Source organism: Rousettus aegyptiacus, unplaced genomic scaffold, assembly GCF_014176215.1.
Source record: "Rousettus aegyptiacus isolate mRouAeg1 unplaced genomic scaffold, mRouAeg1.p scaffold_m13_p_18, whole genome shotgun sequence".
NCBI lineage: Eukaryota > Metazoa > Chordata > Mammalia > Chiroptera > Pteropodidae > Rousettus > Rousettus aegyptiacus.
In genome coordinates this window covers 15463295-15488004 of record NW_023416293.1, presented here as the reverse complement: position 1 = coordinate 15488004, position 24710 = coordinate 15463295, and the positions used below count along the sequence as shown (strand labels likewise).

At 58.3% G+C, this 24710-nt stretch overlaps 1 protein-coding gene and 1 pseudogene across 1 annotated transcript in view; one reads left to right on the top strand and one right to left on the bottom strand.

The window, feature by feature from the left end:
* The first annotated feature begins 233 nt into the window (after positions 1-233).
* ABCB10 (ATP binding cassette subfamily B member 10) overlaps positions 234-24710 on the top strand; it is a 31531-nt gene continuing 7054 nt past the window's right edge. The window contains exons 1-7 of the mRNA XM_016163356.2: positions 234-642; positions 8142-8342; positions 8980-9182; positions 11901-12035; positions 12744-12890; positions 23227-23362; positions 24160-24255. Of these exons, the coding sequence (XP_016018842.2) occupies positions 249-642; positions 8142-8342; positions 8980-9182; positions 11901-12035; positions 12744-12890; positions 23227-23362; positions 24160-24255 (1312 nt within the window). The 5' untranslated portion in view covers positions 234-248. The remainder of the gene's footprint in view (positions 643-8141; positions 8343-8979; positions 9183-11900; positions 12036-12743; positions 12891-23226; positions 23363-24159; positions 24256-24710) is intronic.
* On the bottom strand, positions 9678-9796 carry LOC118613423 (annotated as a pseudogene).

Genomic DNA, 24710 nt, shown 5'->3' with positions numbered 1-24710 from the left:
CCACCCCACACCCTCCCCCGGGACCCGGGGGACGGGACGCGAGGCCGCGGGACCGGGGCCGAGGGGACCGAGGAGCGCGGAAACGTGCGCGGCGCGCAGGCGCAGGGGCGCGCGGCCGGCCGGGGGCGGGGTGCGCGCGGAGGGCGCGGCCCGGGGCGGGCGCGCGGGGCGCCGGCCAGAGGCGGCGGGCGGGGCGGCCCCGGGCTCCGTGCGCGCCGGGCGCGGGCACACGGCTCGGACGCGGCGCCATGCGCGGGCACCCGAACTGGCCGCTGCGGCCGCTCCTGAGCCGGGGCGCGGCCGCCCGCGCGTGGACCCCGGCCGCCCGCGACCGCGCGTGCCGGCCGCCCACGACGGCCCTGGTGCCGCCGCGGCCGTGGGGCGCGCGGCCGGGGCTCCCCGGGCGCGGGGCCGGCCTCGCGCGCCTCCTGGGGCTGTGGGCGCGTCTCCCCGGCGCCCCCCGCGTCCCGCGCGCCGCGCTCCCCGGCGGCCCGGCCGTCGCCGCCCGGGCGGGGGACGAGGCCTGGCGGCGCGCGCCGGCAACTCCCAGGGACGACCCCCGGCCGCGCCCCGCGGCGCCCGGGCTCTCCGAGGCCCGGAAGCTCCTGGGGCTGGCGTACCCCGAGCGCCGGAGGCTGGCAGGTAGGGCCCCCGGGGCGGCCGAGCGGGGGCACCGCAGGGGCGGCCCCGTGCGCAGGGACGCGGTGGCCTTGCCCCGGGCATTTCTCGCCAGAAGTGCTGGCCGCGCGCTCGCCTGCCCGGAGAACTGCCGTGCCCTTCGGCGTCGCTGGGGACCTGCCGGGGGTCCGTTCCGTGTCGTTGTCTCTCGGGCCACATTATCCCAGGACTGCGCTAGGAGCTGCGGGCTGTCCCTCTGTGGCTCCCGCGCCTGCGAGTGCCCGCATGCTCGGGAGGAGCCGGGCTTTCCTCCTCTCTTACTTTTTTTTTAAGTTATGTAAACGTATTATTTTGTATTATGCTCTTATATTGACTTTTACAGCCTGTGTGCTTTAGGCGGGTGTATTGCGCAGTCGGCAGGGTTTTTGCCCCGGGAAGCACAGCAGCGTGACCCTTCGGCTGGCCACCTGCCTGTCTGCCCCCTGAGTGGGGAGTGGGCAGTTCCCGGCGCCTTCCCACAGTGTCAGCCCTGGCCTGGAGCAGCGATCTGCAAACTCCAGAAGTCTGGAGAAGCTAGTTCACAACCCGACTAAATCATAACAGTAATTTTTAGAAAAAATCCAAACAAATGGTTTTAGAAACAAAGTCAGATAAACATGATTTTCTGTAGCTCCTTGTTAGCCGTAAGTAGAAAAAATAATTAAGTGCAAGTTTTTCAGATTTCTCTAAATCTTTGTTTCTTTAATAAATGTGTACTGAGTGCCTTACGTGTTCCAGGCCCTGGGCTTGCCCTGGGGAGCAGAAAGAAACCGGGGGGGCTGCCGTCTCGGGGAAGGGGCGGGTAACGCAACTGCAATCCTCTGGACTTGAGCGGACTCTGCCGCGGCGGTGAGGGCCGGCCAAGGGCCGACCGCCGTGGCCCGCGAAACCCTGCGGCTCCCACGCTCTTTGCTCCAGACGCGTCGCCTTAGGCCCTGCTGGCGGGTGACCCGTGTTGTAGGGCAGGCTGGCACCCAGGAGAAGGGCGTTCGTTGTACCCCTCCCTGACTGTCGAAGTTCCGGGGGAGTCTTGGTATTGTCGCTGCGCAGTTGACCAGGATCTCGTCGGTGTCCTGAGAAAGAATTCACGGGCCGAGTGAAGGCGACGAAGCAACAGCTCGGGCAGCGGCTCAGAATGAGCGGCGGCATCGCCGGGCCCAGGGGAGGCCTGAGGGTGGAGAGCCCTCAGCGTGCAGACCCAGCTGCGGTGGTTACTGAAGCCTTAAAGGTCAGGAAGGTTTTTCAGCTGTCAGGCTGGGCAGCCCAGCCTCTCGTGTGACCATCGTCTCGTGCCCCGTTCCCACACGTCCCGGCACGCCTCTGGGTGGAGGAGACGGGCCTCAACAGGCGAGGGCAACCCTCGTTTCAGCTGAAGAAAGGGAGTTAGTTTGCTGTGCTGCGTTGAGTAACTATGAACCTAAGAGTTTGAGGAAATAAGTCTGGGGTTGGCACACTTAATTTTTTTTTTTAACTTTTTAAACAGAAATAAATACATATTGTGTCTTATGAGGACATCTGATGAAAACCCTAAGAGGTCATATGTTTCCTCTGAAGTGATCACATCGAAGCTGGTCTGGAGGGTGAGAGGAAGGGATTTGTAACTTAGCCTGCGACTTAGCATGGTTAACTTGTAACTCATCGTTGTTAAGAGCAGCCTTGAACTTGGCAGGTCTCTGACCTGCTGGAGATAAAGAGCAGCGGGGGATGTGTCTGTTCTTTAATCAAGATACCAAAACAAAATTGAGTTGAGAGGAAATTCTAATGTTTCAAAAAACAGACATTTTTCAGAAATTCATTTCTGCATTTGAATAACAGTATTTTCAACTGAGTGTAGCAGTTTGCAAACATGGCCCCTGAACCCTGTGATCCTAAGTAGTTTCTGTTTTGTTTTATTTTGTTTTCAGGCGAAGTAACCCTTGGTTGACCTCACAGGTTGCAAGGACCTTGTCAGCTTACAGTTCCTTATTTTTTTATTTTTTATACCTTCCTAGGTGGTCTCCCATCCAAAGTACTAACCAGGCCCGACCCTGCTTGGCTTCTGAGATCAGACAGGATCGGGTGTGTTCAGTGTGGCATGGCCGTAGACGATCCTAAGTAATTTTTATCACAAAAGCAGGGTGTGCCTCCCGAGGTGTCCTCAAGTGTGTGCCATGGGGTGGGCGCGATCCCCATGCCCACTGGAAAGGCCCTGGGGGCTTCCCAACATTCCCCTCAATAATTCTTCATCCCGTCAGTCGCCTTGGCCGAACGGAATCCTGCCCCGTGCAGGAGCCGTGTGGCCCGATGGGACTGCTCTGAGCCGCACACTGCGCCTGGCAGATGGACGAGATGCCGAGGGCTCGGCCCCGGCGCTGGCCAGGGAGCCCGTGCGGGGGGCAGGGCGGCAGGAGGGGGCCGTGGGCCGCGGGGGCCTGCGAGGTCCCAGTGGTGCTGCCGGCGGGACGCTCTTTGTGGGGCGGCTGCTCACCCCGCCCCCGAGGGCTGGAGGGGCGCCCCCCTTCCTCCGTGGTCTGGGGAACGGGGTGGGGGCGCACGGGAGGGCGCGCCTCGCTGGAGCTCCAGATAAGCCCCTGTGGTCGCGATGAGGGCTGTTTCCAGAAGCTGACGCCGCCAGGAGCTTCTGCTGAATCCGTGGTGATGTTTTATGAAGATAGAAGTCGCAGAGACCAGAGTGAACGCAGTGATAACACCAGGGAACCCGAGAAGCGAGCTGCGGGTGCTCAGAATGACTGATTTGAAGCCCACGTCAGGACAGAGGTGACAGGGACAGTACGGCTGGGACAGCGAGGCCGAACCTCGAACTGGAGGCTGCCGCCGAAAGCCAGGGGTGTGTGTGCGCTACGGAAACGCCGTGTTTCAAAGCGGCTGCGAGCGTTCTGTAGCCGTGCCGTGAAACGTGCTCATCAGAATCAACGTAAACCTAAAACGCACCCCAGATTTGGAAAGGACTTAGCGTGAACAAAAGGCAAAATATCCCAAGTTTTTAATGCTGATTACATATCAAATACTGTTTTGGATACGTTGGATCAAGTAAGACACGTTACTGAAATTAAAATCACCTGCTCCCTCTCCCCTTTGTACCGTGACGGCTAGAAACGGAGCAGTAGGAGGCTCCCGTCCTGCCGCGACCCCGGGCTCCGGGGCGCGGCGGGTGGCCGGGCTTCGGCCCCGGCCCTGCAGGCTGCCCCTTCCGCTGGTCTGTCCACCCTCACGGTCCCCTCAGACGCCAGGCTCCTCCGCATCGGCCCCTCACCCGCTGCTCCACACACTGTCCACCGGCGCTGCGAAAATGCCCGCCAGGCCCCTGAGAGGTCGGCACGTCTGAAGCCAAAGCTTCCCGGAGCCGCCGTCCTGCCTGTCCCTTCTCCGGGGGTGGGGCCGCGGCGTGGACCCCTTTGCTGAAGCCAGACACACGGCCACCCTTGGCTCCTGACAGCGACCGCCGTGGTAAGGACAGAGCCTCCACTTACTGGTTACGACAGCGGCCTTACACGTGCGTTTCCCGGCTGCTCACGTTTCCAAGCGGGAGGCGTTTTTAACGCCATTTTACAGATGACGGCGCCGAGGCGCAGCGAGGCTGGGAGACGCGAGGTCAGACAGCTGGACGGGGGGTCAGGGCTGGGGCCCGTCAGTCCCGGCTTCAGAAACAGGCCTCCCCAGGCTCTCCAGATCCAGCCAGGCGCCAGGTCCTGTCGAGCCTCGTTCTTAAAAGTGTCTCCAGGCCTTGTCACCTGCCTCGTGCCCTTTGCTCCCCCCAGGTCAGCCTCGTCTGCACCCCCTGGAGCACGGGGATCGCGTGTTAACTGTCTGTCTGCTGTGTGTTGGCCTCCGGCCCCCTCCTTTCTGGGAGCTGCGGCGTGGACCGCCTACGGTGCGCTACAGTGCAGACCGAGCGGTCTGGGGGGAGGGGCGGTAACCCCCCGCCCAGCCCTGGCCCACCCGCGCCCCAGGCTGGGCCCTGCTCTTCTCTCTGCCCGGAGTAATGGAAGATGGGTGTGGTTCTGCCTTCTGGGAGCTGGGCGACCTTGCGCGGGGACCCTGCCCCCCACCCCACCCCGCCTCTCCTGCTGGAGTCCCCCTGACTGTGGTGGGGAGGACTGCTGTGATGGGGGGTGCTCCTTCGTCCTCGGACGCCTTGGGGACGGCTACTGCCTGAGTCACACGCGTCACTGGGATGTCTGTCCCGTGTCCAGCAGAGGGTGGGCATGCTTTTGAGCGTCCTCCACCAACCCCCAGCCCTGTCCGTCCACGAGCGAGCGGGCTGCCTCCCAGAGCTGCCTTCCAGCGAGCGACACTGTGGGGTCTCCCCCCACCTCCTCTTGGAGGCTGTTTCTTTCCTGAGGCTGAGATTCGTGATTCCGTAGACTAAGGGTGACAGAAAGACACGTGAGCAACCTGGCAGGAGACGGGCAGCAGCAGGTGCAGGGGGAGCAGCAAGGCCGAGGGGGGCGTGGGGGCGTCTGAGCAGCAAGGCCGGAGGAGGCAGAGCCGGGCGTGGGGGCGTCTGGCCAGCAAGGCAGAGCCGGGTGTGGGGGGGGTCTGGGCAGCAAGGCGGGGGCGGGCCTGGGGGCGTCTGGGCGGCAAGGGGGGGGGGCGGGCCTGGGGGCGTCTGAGTTCCTCACTGGTGTCCACCGCAGAACGCAGTGTGGCGCCTCAGCAGCGAGCCGCACGTGGCTGGAAGCGGAGCGGGTCTCGCTTTGTCGCGTCCACCTTGCAGGAGGAAGGCAGGCAGCAGTTTATTTTTAAAAAGTCGATACATTTTTTGGTTTGATTGAACAGCACGTGAGAGCATATGGCGGAACGAGTCTGGATTTGTGTGGTCGTCGTCATCACTGGACGATCTTGTGGTTAGATCAAAATCGTGAACTGCAGATTCTTCGTTTCCAAATGAACTTTGAGAACGGGGGGCGGGGACGGACCCCGGCGGCACGTCGTGCATGTTGCACATTCGGAGGTGCTGACCAAGGAGAAGGTCAGTCACCAACGAGAGAGGAGCCCCTGGCTTCCACGGGGTCGCCGTCACCAGGACACCTGCGTCTGGAGCAGGCTGGGTCACCTCTCGGGTCCCGCAGAAGCCAGAGTTAGACGGCCTCTCTGCCCTTTGCTTGAGGAACTTCGCCCCTGTTGCCAGCAGCTGCTGGACGAGCTTGTGCGCTGTCCACGTACCCGAGCGCTGTGGGGCTACGGCAGTGAACAAAGCCGACACCAGCCCTCGGCCTTCCCGCGGGGAGAGCGCCGGGGCGGCAGGTGCCGGGGGGCGGAGGTGAGGCTGGCCCCGCCGGGCACCTGTGTTTCCCACGAGGCCGCCAGAGCAGATCTGGAGAAGGGGACGTGGCCCCCGTCAGGGAGGCAGAGCGGAGTCGTGAAACGTCCCTCCCGGAAAGCTCCCGAGTCACCTGGAGCCCCGTGTGCCGCTCAAGCAGCCAGTTGGCACCACGTTCGCTCTGTGCTCCGCTGAGGTCACGTAGGGCGAAGCCTTGGCTCTTGCCGCTGCACCTGCTGTGAGGATGGAGACCATTCTCAGCAGTCAGAGCATCGACGTTCCACACGACACGGACGTCACCCCGAGGGACGCTCATTGCTGTGACGGGCCCAGCGGCGCCCTGGGGAGCGACTTCAGTCACATCAACGCAGGACTCAGCCTTCTTGCGAAGAAAAAGAAGAGGCTCGGCGTCGACAAGTGGCGGGGCGTAGAAGGGACTGGCCGCCATTGGCACGTCCGCAGCCACGAGCCGGGCACGACTGAGGCCTCGGACACCCAGCCGGGTCTGCGCGCCGGTCCCCGTCGACGCCGCCGCTCAGGGGGTGTGTCTCTGGTGGAATTCGAACTTTCTGGGGTGGAAAGCACATCTGCAGGATTCGGATGAGGTCAGGTGTTCGTTTTCAGCATCTCGAGCCCGGAAAGATGAGTTAATTCTCAAAGGAAACGACGTTGGACTTGTCTCAAATTCGGCTGCTTTGATTCAACAAGCTGCAACAGTTATCAGAAAGTTTGGGGGTGGCAACTGCGTTTCTGAAAAAGGAACCGTTCAGCTGGCTCATGAACAAGGTCAAGGTCGCCCAGCTACAGAAGCAGCAAGACGTCGGATGGTTCCTCAGACTGACCTGCGGTATTTAAAAGGTGCAATAAAAGTTGTATATTGAAAAAAAAAAACATGATACCTTTGACGGAAGAGTGAGCATTAGGCAAAAAGTAGAGAAGCAACTGCTGTTTTCAGGGTGCAGGGAGCCCCCTCTCGGGGCGTACCTCATGCCGCATCCACCAGGAGCCCCGCCCACCTGTGCCTCTCAGGTTGGGTCCTACCTCAACTTTGGACCAAACTGAAAAGGCGCCCAGTGGCACGGACCCCGCCCCCGCCAGCTCCAGGCTCCAGACGGAACTGTGCTGTTTCTTGTCACTGTGCCCAGCCAGTCCCGTGTGTGCGCAGACGAGAAGCCCAGCAGAAGCCCCCGATGTGAGCACGCGGCCCCTGACCTTCCTCGCCAGCAGTGTGGCCCGGAGGCTGCCGCGTGCCCGCACCCACGCAGGGGCCGCGCCCTCGTCCGCCGCCGCAGGGCCCCCGTGGAGCACGCGCTCCGCCGCCGGCCGGCGTGAGCCGCGCTGCAGCGGCGTCCTCGGCACGGTGCGGGCTTCACGCCCGGGCGCGTGTCCACAGAGTCGCTGGCTGGGAGGCAGCGTGCGCGTCCTGCTGAGCCGTGAGGTCGCGTTGCTCCCTGTTGTGACAGGACCGTCCGCACCATGAAGCGGCCCGTTGCCCCGGTGTCGCCAGCGCGGGGCACTGCTGAGCCCCGACCCCGGCCAGTCGGGCCGACGAGCGGTGGCGGGTCTTCCCGGCTGTGCCGCGTCCTCCGGCGTGAGGCGGCCTGGGAGGCGCGCTGCTGCCGACCGGGTTTTCTGTCTTCCTTTTTCCATGGGACTCTGTCCCCGCTCTCTGTTAGTAGGTGTGTCAGCTTCACGTTCTCGTTTATTTTTATGTCATGCCGAGACCCCGGTGCTTTCTTCCCCGAGGCGATAGTACGGCTAAGAGCGAGCTGCTGGCCTGTGTCACGGACGCCGCTGGCCTGTGTCACGGACGCCGCTGGCCTGTGTCACGGACGCCGCTGGCCTGTGTCACACGGACGCCGTTGCTCTTTCCAGAGTTTAAGTGTTTCGGGACACTGGCCATAACGCAGGGCTCTGCCTGCGCGCTTGGCCTCGCAGCGGAGACGCGGCCGGGCGCCGAGGGGCACTGTGCGTGTGGCGGGCACGCGGACGATGCCATCTGCCCGAGCGTGGTCACCAGCGCGGGCGGGAGGGGGGCTCCCAGGCCCCGGAGCGAGGACAGGAGAGCCCGGGGGGAGCGGCAGTCGGTCCCCGGGTCCGGCGTGGCCGGCCCCTGAGCCACCAGCTGGCAGTCAGGCCCGGGAGCTGGGGCAGGGGCGGGGCAGCGGCCGCCCCTCCGCCCGGGGCCGGTGGCCCTGAGCGCTGCCCCCGTGTGTTGCAGCCGCGGTGGGGTTCCTGGCCGCGTCCAGCGTCATCACCATGTCGGCCCCCTTCTTCCTGGGGAGGGTCATCGACGTCATCTACACAGACCCCGCGGCGGATTTCGGCAGTGACCTGGCCCGCCTCTGCCTCCCACTCGGCGGCCTCTTCCTGTGCGGGGCCGCTGCCAACGCCGTCCGCGTCTACCTCATGCAAACCTCAGGTAAGAGCCTCGCGCGGGCCAGCAGTCGGGCACCGGGCCCACACGGCCACCCTGGGCCCCCTCCTCCCGGCACCACGCCCATGCGGACAGGCTCCCGGGGCCAGGTGTCGCCCTACAGGTGGCCTTGGGTCAAACTCCCTCCCCCAGCTCCCCCTTCACACGGCAGGGGTGAGTGTGGGGACAGAGCCCGGGTGTCTGGGGACTTTGGAGCCTGGCCTCCAGTCAGCTGCAGGCCCTCTGAGCCTCTGTGGGCGTGCTGGCCTGCCATCCGTCCCCACCCATCCCTGCCGTAGGAGCTGGCCGCCGGCCCCCGGGACCTGGCAAGGCCAGGTTGTCCCAGGCTGGTGACGGCCAGTTATGGCCGCCGGCGGGGTGGCTGGGCACCGCCCCCCCGTGCCGTGGGCCAGGGCCGCAGGGAGAAGGGCCTGGGGACAGGGCGGCTCGGAGGCAGGCGGTGTGGTCATGGGAACTCGCCGGGGTCTCCGTCGCATTGTCTGCTACGTCACTGTGGCCTCAGCGGCGTCCACCACCCATGGCTCACGCCCTCGCCCGTGCTCCGACCCGCCTGTCCCGCGGGGCGGAGGGGACCCCGGGCGCGCAGGCCCCGCCGGCCGACCACCGACCGTGTGCTCCGCAGGCCAGCGCATCGTGAACCGGCTGCGTGTCTCGCTGTTCACCGCGATACTGCGGCAGGAGGTCGCCTTCTTCGATAAGACGCACACCGGGGAGCTGGTGAACCGCCTGTCGGCGGACACCGTGCTGCTGGGGCGCTCGGTGACCGAGAACCTGTCTGACGGGCTCAGGGCCATGGCCCAGGCCTCCGTGGGCACCGCCATGATGGTACGTGACGGCTGCCGGGCAGGGCGAGGCCGCGGGGCCGCGGCTGGGGGGGCGCTCGGGGCCCGCTTTCCACGTCCCCATGGCCAGTCCGCCCAGAGCGCTGTCCGCGGGGCCACGGGAACCGGAAGGGGCCCCTCCCCAGCCGGCCGCCCGCACCTGCGCTGCTCCGGGGTGAATCTTGTCCAGGCGGGAAGGACGAGACTCCAGGCGGGGGACCCCTGTGTCTCGGAGCAGTGAGCCCCTGGGTGAGAGCCAGGCAGTGAGGGACACCCCAGAGGCAGGGGGACGCCCCCACCCCCGAGGGCAACAGCGATTCCTGCCCTCGGGCGAGCGGCCTTGCGCTGTCACGTCTGCGGGACTGCACTTCTCCCCGGACCCGCGCTGCTGGCCAGTGCAAACGCGATGTGGCCACGTGTGTGCTCACAAGTTTCCTCGTTCCCCCATTTTAAGGAGCAGAAGGAAAGGTGAGATGAGATTTATTTTAGTTTATTTTTCCACCTACAGCACCCGGTATTCCCGGGCGGTCTCCCATCCAAGTCCTGACCAGGCCCGACCCCACTTAGCTTCCGAGATCAGACAAGATCGGGCGCGTTCAGGGTGGCGTGGCCGTACACGAGATTAATTTTAATAATATATTTTCCTTAACCCAGTATAAAAATGTTATCAGTTCAACATGTACTTTATATGAAAATTATTCACCAGATATTTTACATTTTTTTTTATATTAAGATTTCAAAATCCAGTGTGTACTTTTTAGTCATGAAGCATCTCGGTCTGGATGCTACATTTTCATTGGAAATACTTGACCTGCGTTCAGATTTCATAAAACGTGCAGCTGGGAAAGCAGTGGGGGTGTGAGCGTGAGGTCAGAGGCAGGAGCCCCGGGGGAGGTGGTGGCAAAGCAGGTGCATGGAGTCGGGGTGGCCGCCGCCCGGCCCGCCGTGTGCTCGGGGCCTCGCCTGGGCTGGCCTGCACGGGGCAGGCTGCTCTGTCTCCTCACAAGGACAGCAGCCCTGTGGGGTCAGGGGTCAGCCCTGTCCCCTTCTCTCCCCGGGTCCTTTCCGAGTCCCCATCTCCACATACAGCCACGGCGGGGTCAAGGCTTCTGCACCTGAGGTACAGGGGGCGAGAACCTCCAGCCCGGACCGGGCCTCGCGAGGTGGCGTCACCTGGGGCCTGGTCTTTAGCTCCAGGGGACGCAGCATGCCTTGTTTCTCTGGCCCCGCCAGGGACCTGCCTGAGGTGGGCGTGTCCTGGGACATCAGGTCCCACAGGTTTGGCAGTGCGGGTGTGGGGCCCCCTCCACGCACTAAGGCGCGCCCTCCTGCTGGTCAGCACCCTCATGGGATGGGACCCTGCGTCGGCTTCAGACGGCTGTCGCTAAGCGCGGAGCTGGGGAGGCGGGGTGCAGTCTGGGACAGCCCCTCGGGTCCTGGGGCCCGCAGGACACGTGTGCCTGGGAGAGGACACCCCGCGCCTGGCTGCCCTCGGGCCCCAGAACGGTCGGGCCGCCCTGACCGCGGCCCTGCCGCCCTGACCGCGGCCCTGCCCTGCACGTGCGCCTCGGTGCGCGCGGTGGGTCCCCGCGTGCGTCAGAGTGGCCAGCTCAGTCCCCGTCAGGGCTCTCCTCAGACCGCTCAGCCCGGAGGGCCCCTCTCTGTCCCCTCCATGTCCCCGCCCCCTTGGGGTGGCTCCCTTGGGTCTGCTCCCCCGGGTACCTGCGTAGCGTCCCCCGTGGGGGGCGCCCAGGGGTGAGTGACCGCGGGATCACCTGTCCTGCCCATCACTGCACCTCAGGAGAGCCTTGTCCTGGTTCCGCTTTCTATGCAGAGTGACGGGTGACGGCAGATTTTAGTGGCTGGCGGAAGAGAGGCTCGCGTCGTTTAAAGCGCGGCAGGCGGCAGGGTTAGCGGGAGGCTCCCGCCCCGCGCTGGCCACAGGGCTCCGTTAGGGGCCCCCCCACCGACCCCCATGCCCCCCGCCCCCCCCCCCGCGCTGGCCACACGGCTCGGTCAGGTCCCCCCTGCCCCCACACACACCCCCACCCCCCCACACCCTCGCTCCAGCGCTCCGCAAAGACCCCGTCGCCCCTCCCCCCTGCCCCCGCACCCCCCCTGCTCCGCGGGGACCCCGTCGACCCTCCTCCCCCGCCCCCCGCACCCCCCCTGCTCCGCGGAGACCCCGTCGCCCCTCCCCCCGCCCCCGCACCCCCCCCTGCTCCGCGGAGACCCCGTCGCCCCTCCCCCCGCCCCCGCACCCCCCTCCTCCGCGGAGACCCCGTCGACCCTCCTCCCCTGCCCCCCGCACCCCCCCTGCTCCGCGAAGACCCCGTCGCCCCTCCCCCCGCCCCCGCACCCCCCCCTGCTCCGCGGGGACCCCGTCGCCCCTCCTCCGCTCTCAGCGGGTCAGGCCCTCTCCTCAGCTGGTGTCGGACGGGGCGGGCGGGGCTTTGGGCTCTGCCGTCTTGGTCCTTTCGTGAGACGCATCTCTGGTCGCCTGGTGTCCTTGGGGCGGCGCGGGCCGAGCTCAGACCCCGCAGCGGCCCTGCGCCCCCGTCCTGCCCTTCCCGGCCGGCGACGGGCGCGGCCTCGTGGCCGCGCAGCGCCGCGGGGTGCGGGCCCCCCAGCAGCGGCCGTCCCGGGGTCTCGTGCGCCCAGGCGGCCCCGCAGGCCGGTCCGCGCCGCCCGCCTGACAGGCGCCCTCGCCTTCGCCTTCCAGTTTTTCGTCTCGCCCCATCTGGCCGCCTTCGTCTTAAGTGTGGTGCCCCCGGTGTCCGTCCTCGCCGTGCTGTACGGGCGGTACCTGCGGAAGCTGAGCAAACGCACCCAGGACTCCCTGGCGCAAGCCACCCAGGTACAGGCGCGTCCGCGCCCCGGCCCCGGCCCCGCGCCCGGGCTGCTCACACAGTACCGACTCCTCCTCACGCGGGACCCCTGGGTCCTGGGTCCCTAAGACATGCCACCTTCTCAGCCGGGGGCCACCCACGCGTCAGAGCCCAGCCGCTTACCCGGCTCCCTGGGCTTCCTTCTCACCACGGCTGCTCCTCGTGGGCCGGGAAAGCTGATCACGTCTTCAGAACACTGCGTGACCCTCTGTCCTTTGTTAATTGATGAAATTGGTAGCTTTGCAGTGCCGTCCAATAGCATCTTTTTAAAAAATGAAAAATAATCGTTACATTTTCGTTACAAAACCATGTATGTTTCTAACAGAGAATTGGAAATGTGAAGAAAAAAATCCCACACAGACTCCTGCCTCTCAGGAGGACAGCAGCAGTTTGGGGTCTGCCCTTCACATGCCTTTTTCTCAGCACCCACCAGACTCGTGTCTGCACCCGCCCCTGCTCTCCCGTTCCTGTCCGCGGCGCACCCGACGTGCGCGGTCCAGACGCGCTTCCGCGTGCGGGGCGGTGCCGAATGCTCCGCTTTGTAACCTGCTGTGACTTAGCCACGCGGCACAGCTCTGCGTTCATTGTGCCCTGAAAGCGAGGACCGCGTTCCGATGGCGCCCTGGGAATCTCGACACGTGGCCTCGCCCCCTGAAGTGTGCCCATTGCTCTCCCAGCTGGCCGAGGAGCGAATCGGAAGCATCCGAACCGTCCGCGCGTTTGGGAAAGAAACGGCCGAAATAGAGCGGTACACCAGCAGGGTGCAAGGCGTGATGCAGTTAGCCAGGAGAGCGGCCCTCGCCCAGGCCGGCTTCTTCGGGGCCGTAAGTACCCCTTCTGGAAAGGGGGAGGAGGTCCGCCGTTCTCGTGGGGAGCCATGTCATCCTGCAGCTCTTGCCATAAATAGAAAACTACTCTGCGCTCCCTCGGAATGAGAGTTGCCTTCTTTAAAATACGTTTGCGAAAGAGAAGGGAGACAAGTCAGCGCGGTTAGGAAGGGCAGGGGGTGTGGGGCCGGCTGAGTAAAGCAGAGGAGCCTCGGCGGGCCGCGAGAAGGAAGTCTGGCCGCATTACCACGTGGTCACCACGGAGTCAGAGAGGACAGTGGGAGGTGACGAGAGAGCGGGAAAGAACGTTCCAGATGGCTCAGTGACGGTTCAGGTGATTTAGCAGAGAAGGGAACAGGCGGTGGGGACAGGCTCGCCGGAGACCCACACCTGACCTGGGACAGGGCGTGGCGAGACGGTTAGGAAGAGGAGTCGGAGTCTGGAAGTGCTTTTTACTCACGAGGATAAGGGAGAGGGGATGATTGGCCGCCCCCAGCCCTGTCTCCAGGGCTTTTTATTCTCTCGCAAAGCTGGCTTTGTGATTATCATTAGTTACTATCGGGTTAGCGATGACAAACTCCAGCCAACTCCCAGATTCAGCCTCCAGGCCACCACCGTGTAATCAGCTATTTCTTCTCTTTTTCCCATCCTGTTCCTAGAGCAAGAAGTCCCAGAATAGGTCAGGCATGTGCGCCCTCCCTGCGATGTGTCCTTGTGTGCAAGTCCACACCGGCTTCTGATGGCCTCGTTGCTCCAAGCACCAGGCATCCCGCCGGGCCTGCAGGGGTCTTTCACAACACATCCCCCTTTTCTTTTTGCTGAATTTTATTCAGCATAACTGAGAACATGGCGGCCTGAGTCTTTCTTAGTCTTTGGCTTCTTGAGAATTTCTTCCAGACTAAACAAAGAAAAACAAGTAACAAACAAATTACTATCCAAGAAGCGATAGATGAGCCCATTAACCTATAAATTTGTGGAATAGGATATAAGTCTTCAATACCATTGACCATGCTTTTAGCACTGCGATCCGCTGTAATTCAGGAAGCTGTTTTTGAAAAGTGTCAGTGATATGTGTTTGCAAATCTGCAACTAAACCTGAAGCATTACCTGAAGCATACCCCAAAATATGCTGTCTTACTTTATCCCATTCAAACATACTTTCATTTACAATACAGGAGTTATACAAAAAGAAGTGGTATTCCAATCACATTTAAGTTGCACACGTTTCTGCAAACTAACAATTTGATCTCCTAACAATATAACTCCTTGCTGTAAATCTGCCACTTGACTCTGCAATACTGTTGTGGTGCGATCAAATCCAAGACCCACGGAGCCAAGTGAGATGAATTGTGAGCCTTTATTAGCCGGCCGAGGACTGACTCTCTACCACGCAGGGTTAGAAGAGATCATCCGCGAGCTCCCAGAAGAGGCAGTTTATATAGCCACCAGCACATGCCTGAGCAGATCACCACACCCTGGTTAACAGAGTCAGAAGTAAATGTTTAATACTGGCTTACTGGAAAATTGTCCACCCATAATATTCCCCACTGGTTTTCTAGGGGAATTTAAATCATTGAATAGTAGGTCTAGGCCTCATCTAAAGCCATACGAAGACCCCCTCATTTTAGGACGGAGAAAATCAAGACAGTCCAGACTGGGCCCGTAACAGACTTATTTTAGTGGGTCCTCTGTCCGACGCAGAGTCCATTGTTCTGATGTCTGTGGCGGATGCACAGCCTTGATTCTGGTATGGCAGATCCAGTGACAGCGTCCAGCTACCCTGACCGCAGTGGGTGTTGTGAGGATGACAGGGAAAGGTCCGTCCCAGCAGGGCTCCAGAGAAGCAGGCCGTACCTTTCTCACCCAGATCCAATCGCCTGGCGCGCGGTTGTGTGGCTGGACTGGATGCTGAGCAGCTGTTCCGGTGGCAGAGACCAGTTGGTGGGTCTCCTGCCGTGCGAGAGAGAGAGCTTGCAAAGGTTTAAGCAGTGAAAAATTATGAATTTCTGTTAGCTTTTCCTCCCCTAACTTGGGGAGGAGAGCTGGGGGTCTTCCAAATATTACTTCATAAGGCATGAAGCCCTTACAATAGGGTGTGCACCGTGCCCTTAAAAGGGCAAAGGGGAGGAGACTCATCCAGTTTTCACCAGTTTCCAGCTTGAACTTAGTTAAGGTTTCTTTCAAGGTCCTATTCATCCTTTCTACCTGTCCTGAACTCTGAGGCCTATAAATGCAATGCAATTTCCAATTGATCCCTAACGCCTTTGCTAGAGATTGGCTGGTCTGGGTGATGAATGCCGGGCCGTTGTCGGACCCCAGTGTTATGGGCAGGCCAAATCGAGGCACTATTCCTGAGACTAATTTCTTTGCTACTACCTGAGCGGTCTCCTGCTTTGTAGGGAAGGCTTCGGTCCATCCTGAAAACGTGTCGATGAACACAAGCAAGTATTTGAATCCGAAGTTTCCCAGGCCGACCTCAGTGAAATCCAACTCCCAATGTTCCCCTGGTGCTTGTCCATGAAGTCTCGTCCCTTGTCGTGTTTCCTTGGAGGGCCCTGGATTCACTTGTGCGCAGATGTGGCACCGGGCCGATACCCGCTTGGCCATCCGTTGCAGCCCCGGAACATAGTAGTCTCTTTTCAACAGTTCAGTTAACTTGGTTCCTCCCAAGTAAGGAGTAAACCTTACGCCTTTTGAGACGAAGCTACTCCCATCCGGAAATAGGGTAGCGTCCAGATTCGGCCAAGGGCTGTCTGTCAGGTCCAGTCTGGTGCAGGCGACGTTCTCTAGGACCTCAAGGAGTCATGCAGGGGTTGGTGAGGGTCATTGTCAGGCAGTAGGGTAGCTGGGTTGAGTGCGGCAGTTTTCAGGAACCGTGTGTGAGGTGGGTTGAGAAGCAGGGCCTGATACTGGGTGATCCAAGCTTTGGAAATCCACCGGTCCGGTGGACCTGACCCGACAGCCAGTTCAGTATCCCCTTCCTTGAAGGAAATTGTGGCCTGTAACTTCTGTAGCAAGCCTCTACCCAGCAGCGGGTAGGGCAGACCCTCCATCATCCTGGCTTGAGACTAAGAGTAAGATTTCCCTTGTCCAGTGGCCCCTCGTATAAGTGTCTTTTCCTTTGAGAGTGGGCCCTGGGCACTTTGTAGGACAGAGTAGGTAGCTCCTGTGGCCACCAAAAAGTTCACAGGCTTGCCCCAGACTTGTAAAGTTACCCTGGGCTCCTGGGGGCTCATAACGTAAGGGCCCTGACCTCCTCATTCTGCATTCTCGAAAAGAACGAGGGGGGCCTTCTTTTGGGGGTCTCGTCCTGTTTTTAGGGCACTCATTCTTCCAATGCCCCTTTGTCTTGCAATATGCGCATTGGTCCTTCTCTAACCCGACTCTCCTGGGTCCATCGTTTGCCCTGGGTGCCTGTTCTCGGCCTCTGCCTTTACCTGGTGGTCCCTTTGGCTGGGCTCCTTGCATGGTTGCAAGCAGGACCTTGGTCGTCATCCTAGTCTGCGCTCTGTCTACCTCATCTCTATTGTTGAATACTCACTGGGCTATCTCGACCAGCTCAGACAGGTTCTTTCCTTCAAACCCTTCCATCCTCTGCAATTTCTTTCTAATATCTGGGGCCGACTGACTGACAAAGGCTAAGTTCACAGCCCTCCTATTATTAGAGTCTCCGGGTCAATAGGGGTATATAACCGATACGACTCTGAGAGTCGTTCCAGGAACGCCGCTGGCGACTCATCCTTAGTTTGGATGACTCGCTTACCTTAGATAAGTTAGCGGGTCGTCGGCCGGCAGACCGGAGGCCCTGGAGCAGAAGCTGGCGATACCGTTGGAGAGCCTCCTTACCTTGGTCGGTGTTGGGGTCCCAAGGCGGACGGGTGTTCGGGAGAACATGTTGGATGCGGGTCGGGTCAGTGGAAGGCTGCCCGTTGGGCTCTAATACCGCCTTTGCAGCCTCCCTCTGGATCCGCTCCCGCTCCTCTGCGGTAAACAGGACCTGGAGGAGTTGCCGGTGGGTAAAGAAAATAGTCTCTAGGAGAGAGGTTAATCCCTGGGGTTTCTCTGAGAATGAGGGGTTCTGGTGTTTCCAATTGTACAGATCGCTGGTGGAGAAAGGGACATAGACCATGAATGGCCTCTGGGTTTCTCCCCCAACTGGGGGAGCCAATTGCCGGAGTGGGGCCAGGACTCCTGCCTGGTTTGACGAGTCAGGGACAGGACCAGGGTCTGGTGGTGGCCGGTACACAACCGCAGGGCAGGTGTGGGGAGGACTAGTGATCTCAGGGTCCTCAGGGGGTGCCTTAAAGGCTATTTGCAGGTCGAGTGACCCCTCTGATGGCCACCCTGTTCTAAATGTGGGCCAGTCTAATCGGCAGAACCTCTGAAGGTCAAAGGGAGTGACACTGGCTCCGTAGGCGCCCAGTCCCCTGTCAGATCCTTGTAGTACACTGGCCGCTGCAAAGGCTCACTGGCCTGTTCCGCCCAATGCCGATGAGCCGCTGTGCTGCCCTGTTCATCGTGATTTAAAAAATGTAACGTATGTAAAGCTCTATTAAGCCTTTGTCTTGGGGTATTCCATATTCCCCTTTCTGTTTTATAAGCATCTCCTTGAGTGTGCGATTAGCACTTTCCACAACAGCTTGGCCAGTGGAATGATAAGGAATACCAGTAGTATGAGCAATAGAATATGTAGCTAGAAAATTCTGAAATTTACTAGAAATATATGCAGATCCATTATGAGTTTTTAGCTGAGCTGGTTGTCCCATAACACTAATAGCTTCTAATAGATGGGTGACAGCAGCATCGGCCTTTTCAGGACTTAAAGTGGTACCCGAGTGAAACCTGAAAACGTGTCAACAGAATGATGGACAAGTTTCAGTTCAGGACAATGTGTGGTGTCCATCTGTCATAACACCTTAGCTGCGGTTCCTCGGGGATTGACTCCAAGAGGCAGCGAGGGCGCAACAAAAGGAGGACAGGGAGGACATTCCTTAATCGTCTGTTTAGCTTGTTGCCAGGTTAGCTGATGGTGCTCTGGAAGAGCCTTAGCATTGGAATGATGAAGGGCGTGCTCTTTCTGAGCGGTGATAACAGGCTGATTGATCACTTTTCCGATTACCTGCTGTCACAGGGCCAGGCAACAAGGTACGAGCCCTCACATGAGTAATGAGTAAAGGCCGTTGCCTCTGTAATAATAAATTCTGTAATTGTGTAAATAGTTCAGTAAGTTCATCTGGAGAAGGGGGTACACAAGCCTCCTCTATATGTTGCACAGTGTATTCAACTTACTGAGAATCAGTAACTATATTCAACGCCTGTACATGGTGAATAAGCAAAGGAATAATAGCATACAATTCAGCCTTTTGTCCTGAAGTGTAAGGTGTTTGAATTACCTGGGTATCGGCGTCTCCTGTGAAACCAGCAAGACCTTTCTTATTAGCATCTGTAAAAACGTTGGGCCTCCCACTGGTTTAGCTTGAACCACTTGTCATGCAATTTCAGGAGTACGCAAAAGAAACTGAAAAATTTTAAGCTTAGGATATTTACAATGAATTAATCCCACAAAATAAGCAAAAGCATTCTGCCAATCTCCATTCAGTTGATAGAAAGATTTTATTCGTGAGTCCTTGTAAGGAACGATAGTCTCTGCAGGCTCTTGTCCAGTGAGTTGTCTGAGGCGAAGCCGACCCCTCATTACTAAATCACAAACTTCAGTGATATAAGCCTCTAATTTTTTCTTAGGCTTATAACCCAAGAACATCCATTCAATCTTGTTAGTGTCCTGGAGGAGGATGGCAGTGGGAGAACGAGGAGAACGACAAATGGCCAATAATGATATGTCAACGGATCAATGCGATCTAATCGGGCCTGTCGTAAGGCCTCATCAATTGTCTGTGACTCCTTTCCCGCCAGCGGCGTTAGTTCCCGGGGACTGTCTAATGCCGTGGGCCCTTCTAAAACAGAAAAAAGTTAATTAACGCACAAGTGGGGACACCGAGGGGAGGACGGAGCCGATTAATATCTCCCAATAGTTTTTGAAAATCATTAAGAGTTTTAAGAGCATCCCGTCTCATTTCTATTTTCTGAGGAGTAATTTTCCGTTGCAAAATTTTATACCCTAAATATTGATAAGGAACAGATTCTTGTATTTTCTCTGGAGCTATCTCGAGCCCATACTTTTCCAGAGCAGGTTTTCCAAATGAAAACATATTTTCTAATATTTCTTTCTTTTCATGCCCCAAAAGAATATCATCCAGGTAGTGATACACAAGTCCCTGAGGGAATTTTTCCCTTCCTTCTTGCAAAAGCATTTTCACAAATGCCTGGCACATGATAGGACTGTTAAGCACGCCTTGGGGTGACACTCTCTGTTGATATCGCTGAGTAGGCTGAGCATTGTTTAAAGTAGGAATAGTAAATGCAAATTTTTCTCTATCCTGAGGCTATAAAGGAATAGTATAAAAACAATCTTTTAAATCTATAATCTTTAAAAACCAATTTCGGTGAATTAATGCGGGATTAGGGAGTCCAAATTGTAAAACTCCCATAGGCTGAATGACAGTGTCGATTCTTAGATCTGTTAACATTCTCCATTTTCCTGACTTCTTTTTTATATAACAAATACTGGTGAATTCCATGGAGAAGAGGAAGGTTCACTATGATTACTGGCCAATCGTTCGTCTACTAGTTGCTATAACGCTTCTAATTTTTCTTTTGTCAGAGGCCACTGCTCAACCCAGACAGGCCGTTGAGTCATTTAAGCGGAAGGGCAAAACACTGAGCTGTGGCCTCTGCGCTAAACTCGGAAACCCTAAACCATGTTTGTTAAATTTTGGAGGAGTGGACAAGGGAGCTACTGTGCCTTCTTCTGATTTACCTGGACCTTCGAAAGGATCATAATGCATATTGATCATAATACTCCGAGCAGCCGGTGATATAGTTGGAATGTTTAAAGAAGCTCCCCACCGTTGCAATAAATCTCTTCCCCACAGATTCACTACAATGTTAGCAACATAAGGCTTGAAATAAGCGACTTGCCCTTCAGGACCACGGCAAGTCAGCAAGTTAACACTTTGATAAATTTCTGTAAGATGTCCAACTCCTGTAAAATGAGTTTGCACAGGTTCATATAACCATTGAGAGGGCCAAGATTACAGAGAAATAATAGAACCATCTGCTCCAGTATCAAGCAAGCCGTCAATCTCTGTACCGTTAATACACATCTTTAATTTAGGACGCTGTTCACCAATCATCGTTTGCCAAAGTATCTGTTTCCCTGTACTCACAAATCCTCCAGTTCTTTTAACCGGAGCAGCTTTCCCTTGAACATAAGGTACTAATAATATTCGAGCAAATCTTTCTCCTGGTGCAATTTGGGTGGTCATGCTCACACTAACCATAACTTTTATTTCTCCATCAAAATCTTCATCGATCACTCCAGTGTGAACAAAAATTCCTTTGGAAGTAAAGCTACTTCGTCCTACTATTAAGCCTACTGTTCCTTCAGGCAAAAGTCCAAAAATATTTGTTGGTAATTTGTACACCCCTCCGGCAGGAAGTAAAGTAAAAGGCTGAGGTGCAGGAATGTCCGAGGCAGCGCCTTTTGCAGTAGCGTGAATTAGATCCCAAACACACTGCCTGGTGGATTCCGACTCTGCGTCATTTGATGAGGAAGACCTGAGCTGACGGGAGACTGCAACCCCAAATTGTTTTTCCCTGGGCCCCGGGGACGAGGGCCCAGCTTCCCGTTTCCCGACAACCAGTCTCCATCTCTGTCTCTTTGAGATCGATATTCATTATTAGTCCAGTGAAATCCTTTCCCGCACCTCCGACAGGGTTCAGGAGGAGCCGGTCCCCTACCAGGGGTTTTTGTATGCTCCACCTTTCCTCTCGCCTTTCTCTCCTTCCTGCTTGCTTTTCGAAGGTGCCCCATTTTCCCTCAATAATAACATTTCATTTGAGCACCTTGAAACCCTGTCTGTAAAGCTCCTGCTAACAAATTAGCTTGATGTGTCAAAGAGCCAACATCATGACAAGCTTTAATATATTCTTCCAAAGGTGCCCCTTGGGCTTTCAGGGGCCTCAAAGCCCTTTGACGGTCTGCATTTGCATTTTCATAAGCTAGAGATTATAAGAGTAACTCTTGAACTTCAGGAAGAGCCACTGCTCTGAGAATGGCAGTGCATGGCCTAGACAAAAACTCAGTGTAATTCTCCCCAGGACTCTGCATAATTTTAGTGAACGACTGAGGATGCTTCCCAGGTGGCTCCGCTCGAGACCAAGCTCTTAACACTATTAATTTCACTTGTAACAAGGTTTCTTAAGTCGAATGACATTGTTGCTTAATGGTGGTAAAGTTTCCTGTACCTGTCAGCTCTTCAAGAGCAGCCCTCAAGTTTCCTGTACCTGTCAGCTCTTCAAGAGCAGCCCCTGGAGGGTTTCATGCTGCGTTTCTGCGAGCCACCTGTTGGGCTTCCTCTCTCCACCGGGTTTTCATTTGCAAATAAGGACCTGGTTCTAACACAGTTTTTATAATAGCTTCCCAATCTGACACTAACAATTGCTGTTCTGTGGCGATACAATTTAAAAGACCTGTCACATAGGTGGACTGCATACCATATTGATTGATAGATTCCTTAAGTATTCTCAAGAATTTATGTTCCAATGGGGTATATTGTACACTGATGCCCCCCTGAGGAAATCGAGCATTGGGAGGAAATGCCTGTCTCACTATAGGGAACCCCATCAGCTGAGGAGTAGCTGTCTGTCTAGGAAGATTTTTTTCGACTACTCTCTTCATTATTTCCTTAATCAAATCAGGTGAAAGGGGAACAGTCAATGAGACAGGACCAGCAACTGAAGGCTCTGCCCCAAATAAAGTGTTTACAGGTGGTGCAGAGGGCTTTCTTGGTTCTTGGAAATGTTCTCTCATGAGCCCTAATTGCAGTTGCTTCAGCCTCTGATTTATTGCCTCTATTTGGGTCTAAAGAACCTGATATGAGTCTTTACTGGGAGGCATGCGGCCTGCACATACATTCCCCTTCAGAGGAGGACTCCGTGGATTCCTCTCGCTCATTATCAGACTCTATTTCCTTAGGATTTTCATAAACAGGTTCAGGTTCTTCTTGGCGTGCTGCCAAGTCAGGTGCAGCGCCCTCAGAGTCAGACTGCAGAGGCCGTAAAGCCTGAGAAATTAAAATGCACGAAGACCAAACAGAAACGGGGATAGGATCCGCCTGTTGATGAGCTCTCCGCGAAGCTCTTACGACTTGTTCCCACACTTCAGCATTTAATCGAGATTTTCCCTCTGGCTCGAACCAGTAGCAATGTCTACCTATATACAAAAACATGAAATTGACTTTTCTTCACTTCTGCTCCTGAAGACGACAATAAGTGTTGCAATAACTTAATGTACGGGGTCTCCACCCGTGACGGAGAATCCCCCATGCTAGCACTGTGTGCTGGAGAACTGTGCCGAAGGTGCCGCTCGCCACGGGCGGACTCGCCCCTTCGGTTTCCGGCGCAGCTCCGCACCCCCTTCTTCGTGCCCCGCGTCGGGCGCCAGTTGTTGCGGAGACGGTTAAGAAGAAGGGTCGAGTCTGGAAATGCTTTTACTCACGTGGATCGGGGAGAGGGATGGCCAGGAATGGCAATGCCGGCACCCCCCACCCCTGTGTCCATGGCTTTTAATTCTCCCTCCCAAAGCTGGCTTTGCAAATCATCATCAGTTACTCTCAGGTTAGCGACTACAAACCACAGCCAATCCCCAGACTCAGCCTCAAGGCCACGGCCGTGTTCTCAGCTATTTCTTCTCAGGTATCTTTTTCCCATCCTCGTCCCTAGAGTAAGAAGTCCCAGAACAGGTCAGGCATGTGCGCCCTCCCCGTGATGTGTCCTTGTGTGCAAGTCCACATCTGCTCTGATGGCCTTGTTGCTCTGAGCACCAGGCATCCCGCCAGGACTGCAGGGGTTTCCCACAACACAAGGCAGGTCAGGGAGCTGGGCCTATGCTGGCGTTGGGGTGCACGACGCGCCCCCCGGCCGGGGCGGGGAGCAGCCGGGCAGGAGCCCTTCACGCCTTTCTCCCTTGGCAAACCGGGCAGACAGAGTAAAACAGGCATCTGACGAGGGGCTTAGCGGCTCGGTTTCCATGCCGACGAGATCATTTCTTTCAATGCTGCAGTATTTTAAGAGCCTTTTTCATTCAGAATTCAGATTAAGACGCCATCGTTTGGAGTACTCTCGCCGGGATAGGTACGTGCGGAAGGCGGCCAGAGCCCTCTCCATGCGCCGCGCGGGGTCTCAGCCCTGACTCCGCGTTTCCGTCCCACAGACCGGGCTCTCGGGGAACCTGATCCTGCTGTCGGTGCTGTACAAGGGCGGCCTGCTGATGGGCAGCGCCCACATGACGGTGGGCGAGCTCTCCTCCTTCCTCATGTACGCCTTCTGGGTCGGCCTGAGCATCGCAGGTGCGTGGCGCGCGGCTCGGGGCTGCGGGGGGAGGGCGGCTTGGGGCTTCTGGGGTACCGACCTGACCTCCCAGCGCCTCTCATCCAGTAGCTTCCGTGCAAAAGCCATTTCCCAGGCCGTCACCCCAGCCTGGCTGAAGGGGAAGCCAGCGGCGGTTCCGCGGCGTGGTGTGCGGTCCGCGAGCTGGACCCCAGGCTCTGGGAGGCCTCGCGTCACTGAGGAGTGGCATCTCATGACCTGCTGTCAGGATGCTGCGCCCCGTGCCCCCCACCCCTGAGTGACCGCGGGGACCAGACACCGGGCTGAGCAGGGGCCCCGGGAGACTGCCGCAGGGTGGGCAGCTCACTGGGGGAGGGCGCGGCTTCTGCACGGGGTCCCCCTGTCCACAACCAGAGGGCCGCCAAAAAGGACGGACCAGAAAGTGCCACAGCCCAGTGAAAGTTGAATTTTCCAGTGCCTGAGAGAGAGGCTTGATTTTTGTCGGTATGAATTTAAAATGAATATTGGGGTGTTTTATATTCCTGCCACGTGTGGGGTAAGCATGATATTTTTCTTATTTACCTCGCCCTGTTTTTGACTCGGGCTTTCTCTGTAGGACTGACTGCAGTTCCGCGGTCAGTCCGTGAGGCCACAGTCCGACGACTCCCTGGTAGAAGCCGGTGGGGTGAGGGGCTCTGAACCCGCTTCTCACAGCAGCCTCGGGTCCTCTCCTGGAAGTGACAGTTTTATATTAAAAGCTGTCACTGTCCCCGGTGGTTGCCCGGCGCTGGTGACGATGTCTGCTTCTCGCCCGCAGGTCTGAGCTCTTTCTACTCGGAGCTGATGAGGGGCCTGGGCGCCGGCGGCCGCCTCTGGGAGCTCCTGGAGAGACGGCCCGGGCTGCCCTTCGACGGTGGGTCCGCTGCGGGCGCTCTTCTGCCGCTCGGGACCGGCAGGCCAGCCCCCTGTTCTGCCTGTGAAGGATGAGTGTGACAAGGGCGTCGTCCCCGCCCTGCCAAAGGGTCCTCAGGGGGGCGCCCTGGAAGCGCAGGGCTGACCACGCGGTGCCCCCCCCCACCCTCCCAGCAGGGGATTCGCCCCCACCGCAGCGGTGCGTGGCCGTGGAGGCCTCTGGGCTCCGCTGCGGGTGGGCGGGGCCGGCGGGGGCTGCACCGCTGGCCCAGAGCCGCCAGCTGCCTGCCCGGTGCTGGGGACGAGCCCTGACCGTGCCCACCCTCGCCGACCCCAGGGTGTCCTCGGGCCCGCCCGTGTCAAGGGGCTGCAGGACACAGCATGCCTCCCGGGCCGGTGGCGGGTGATACCCGGGCGGCAGGGCCCTCTGGCCCCTCCGGCTCGGGGCTGCCTTGC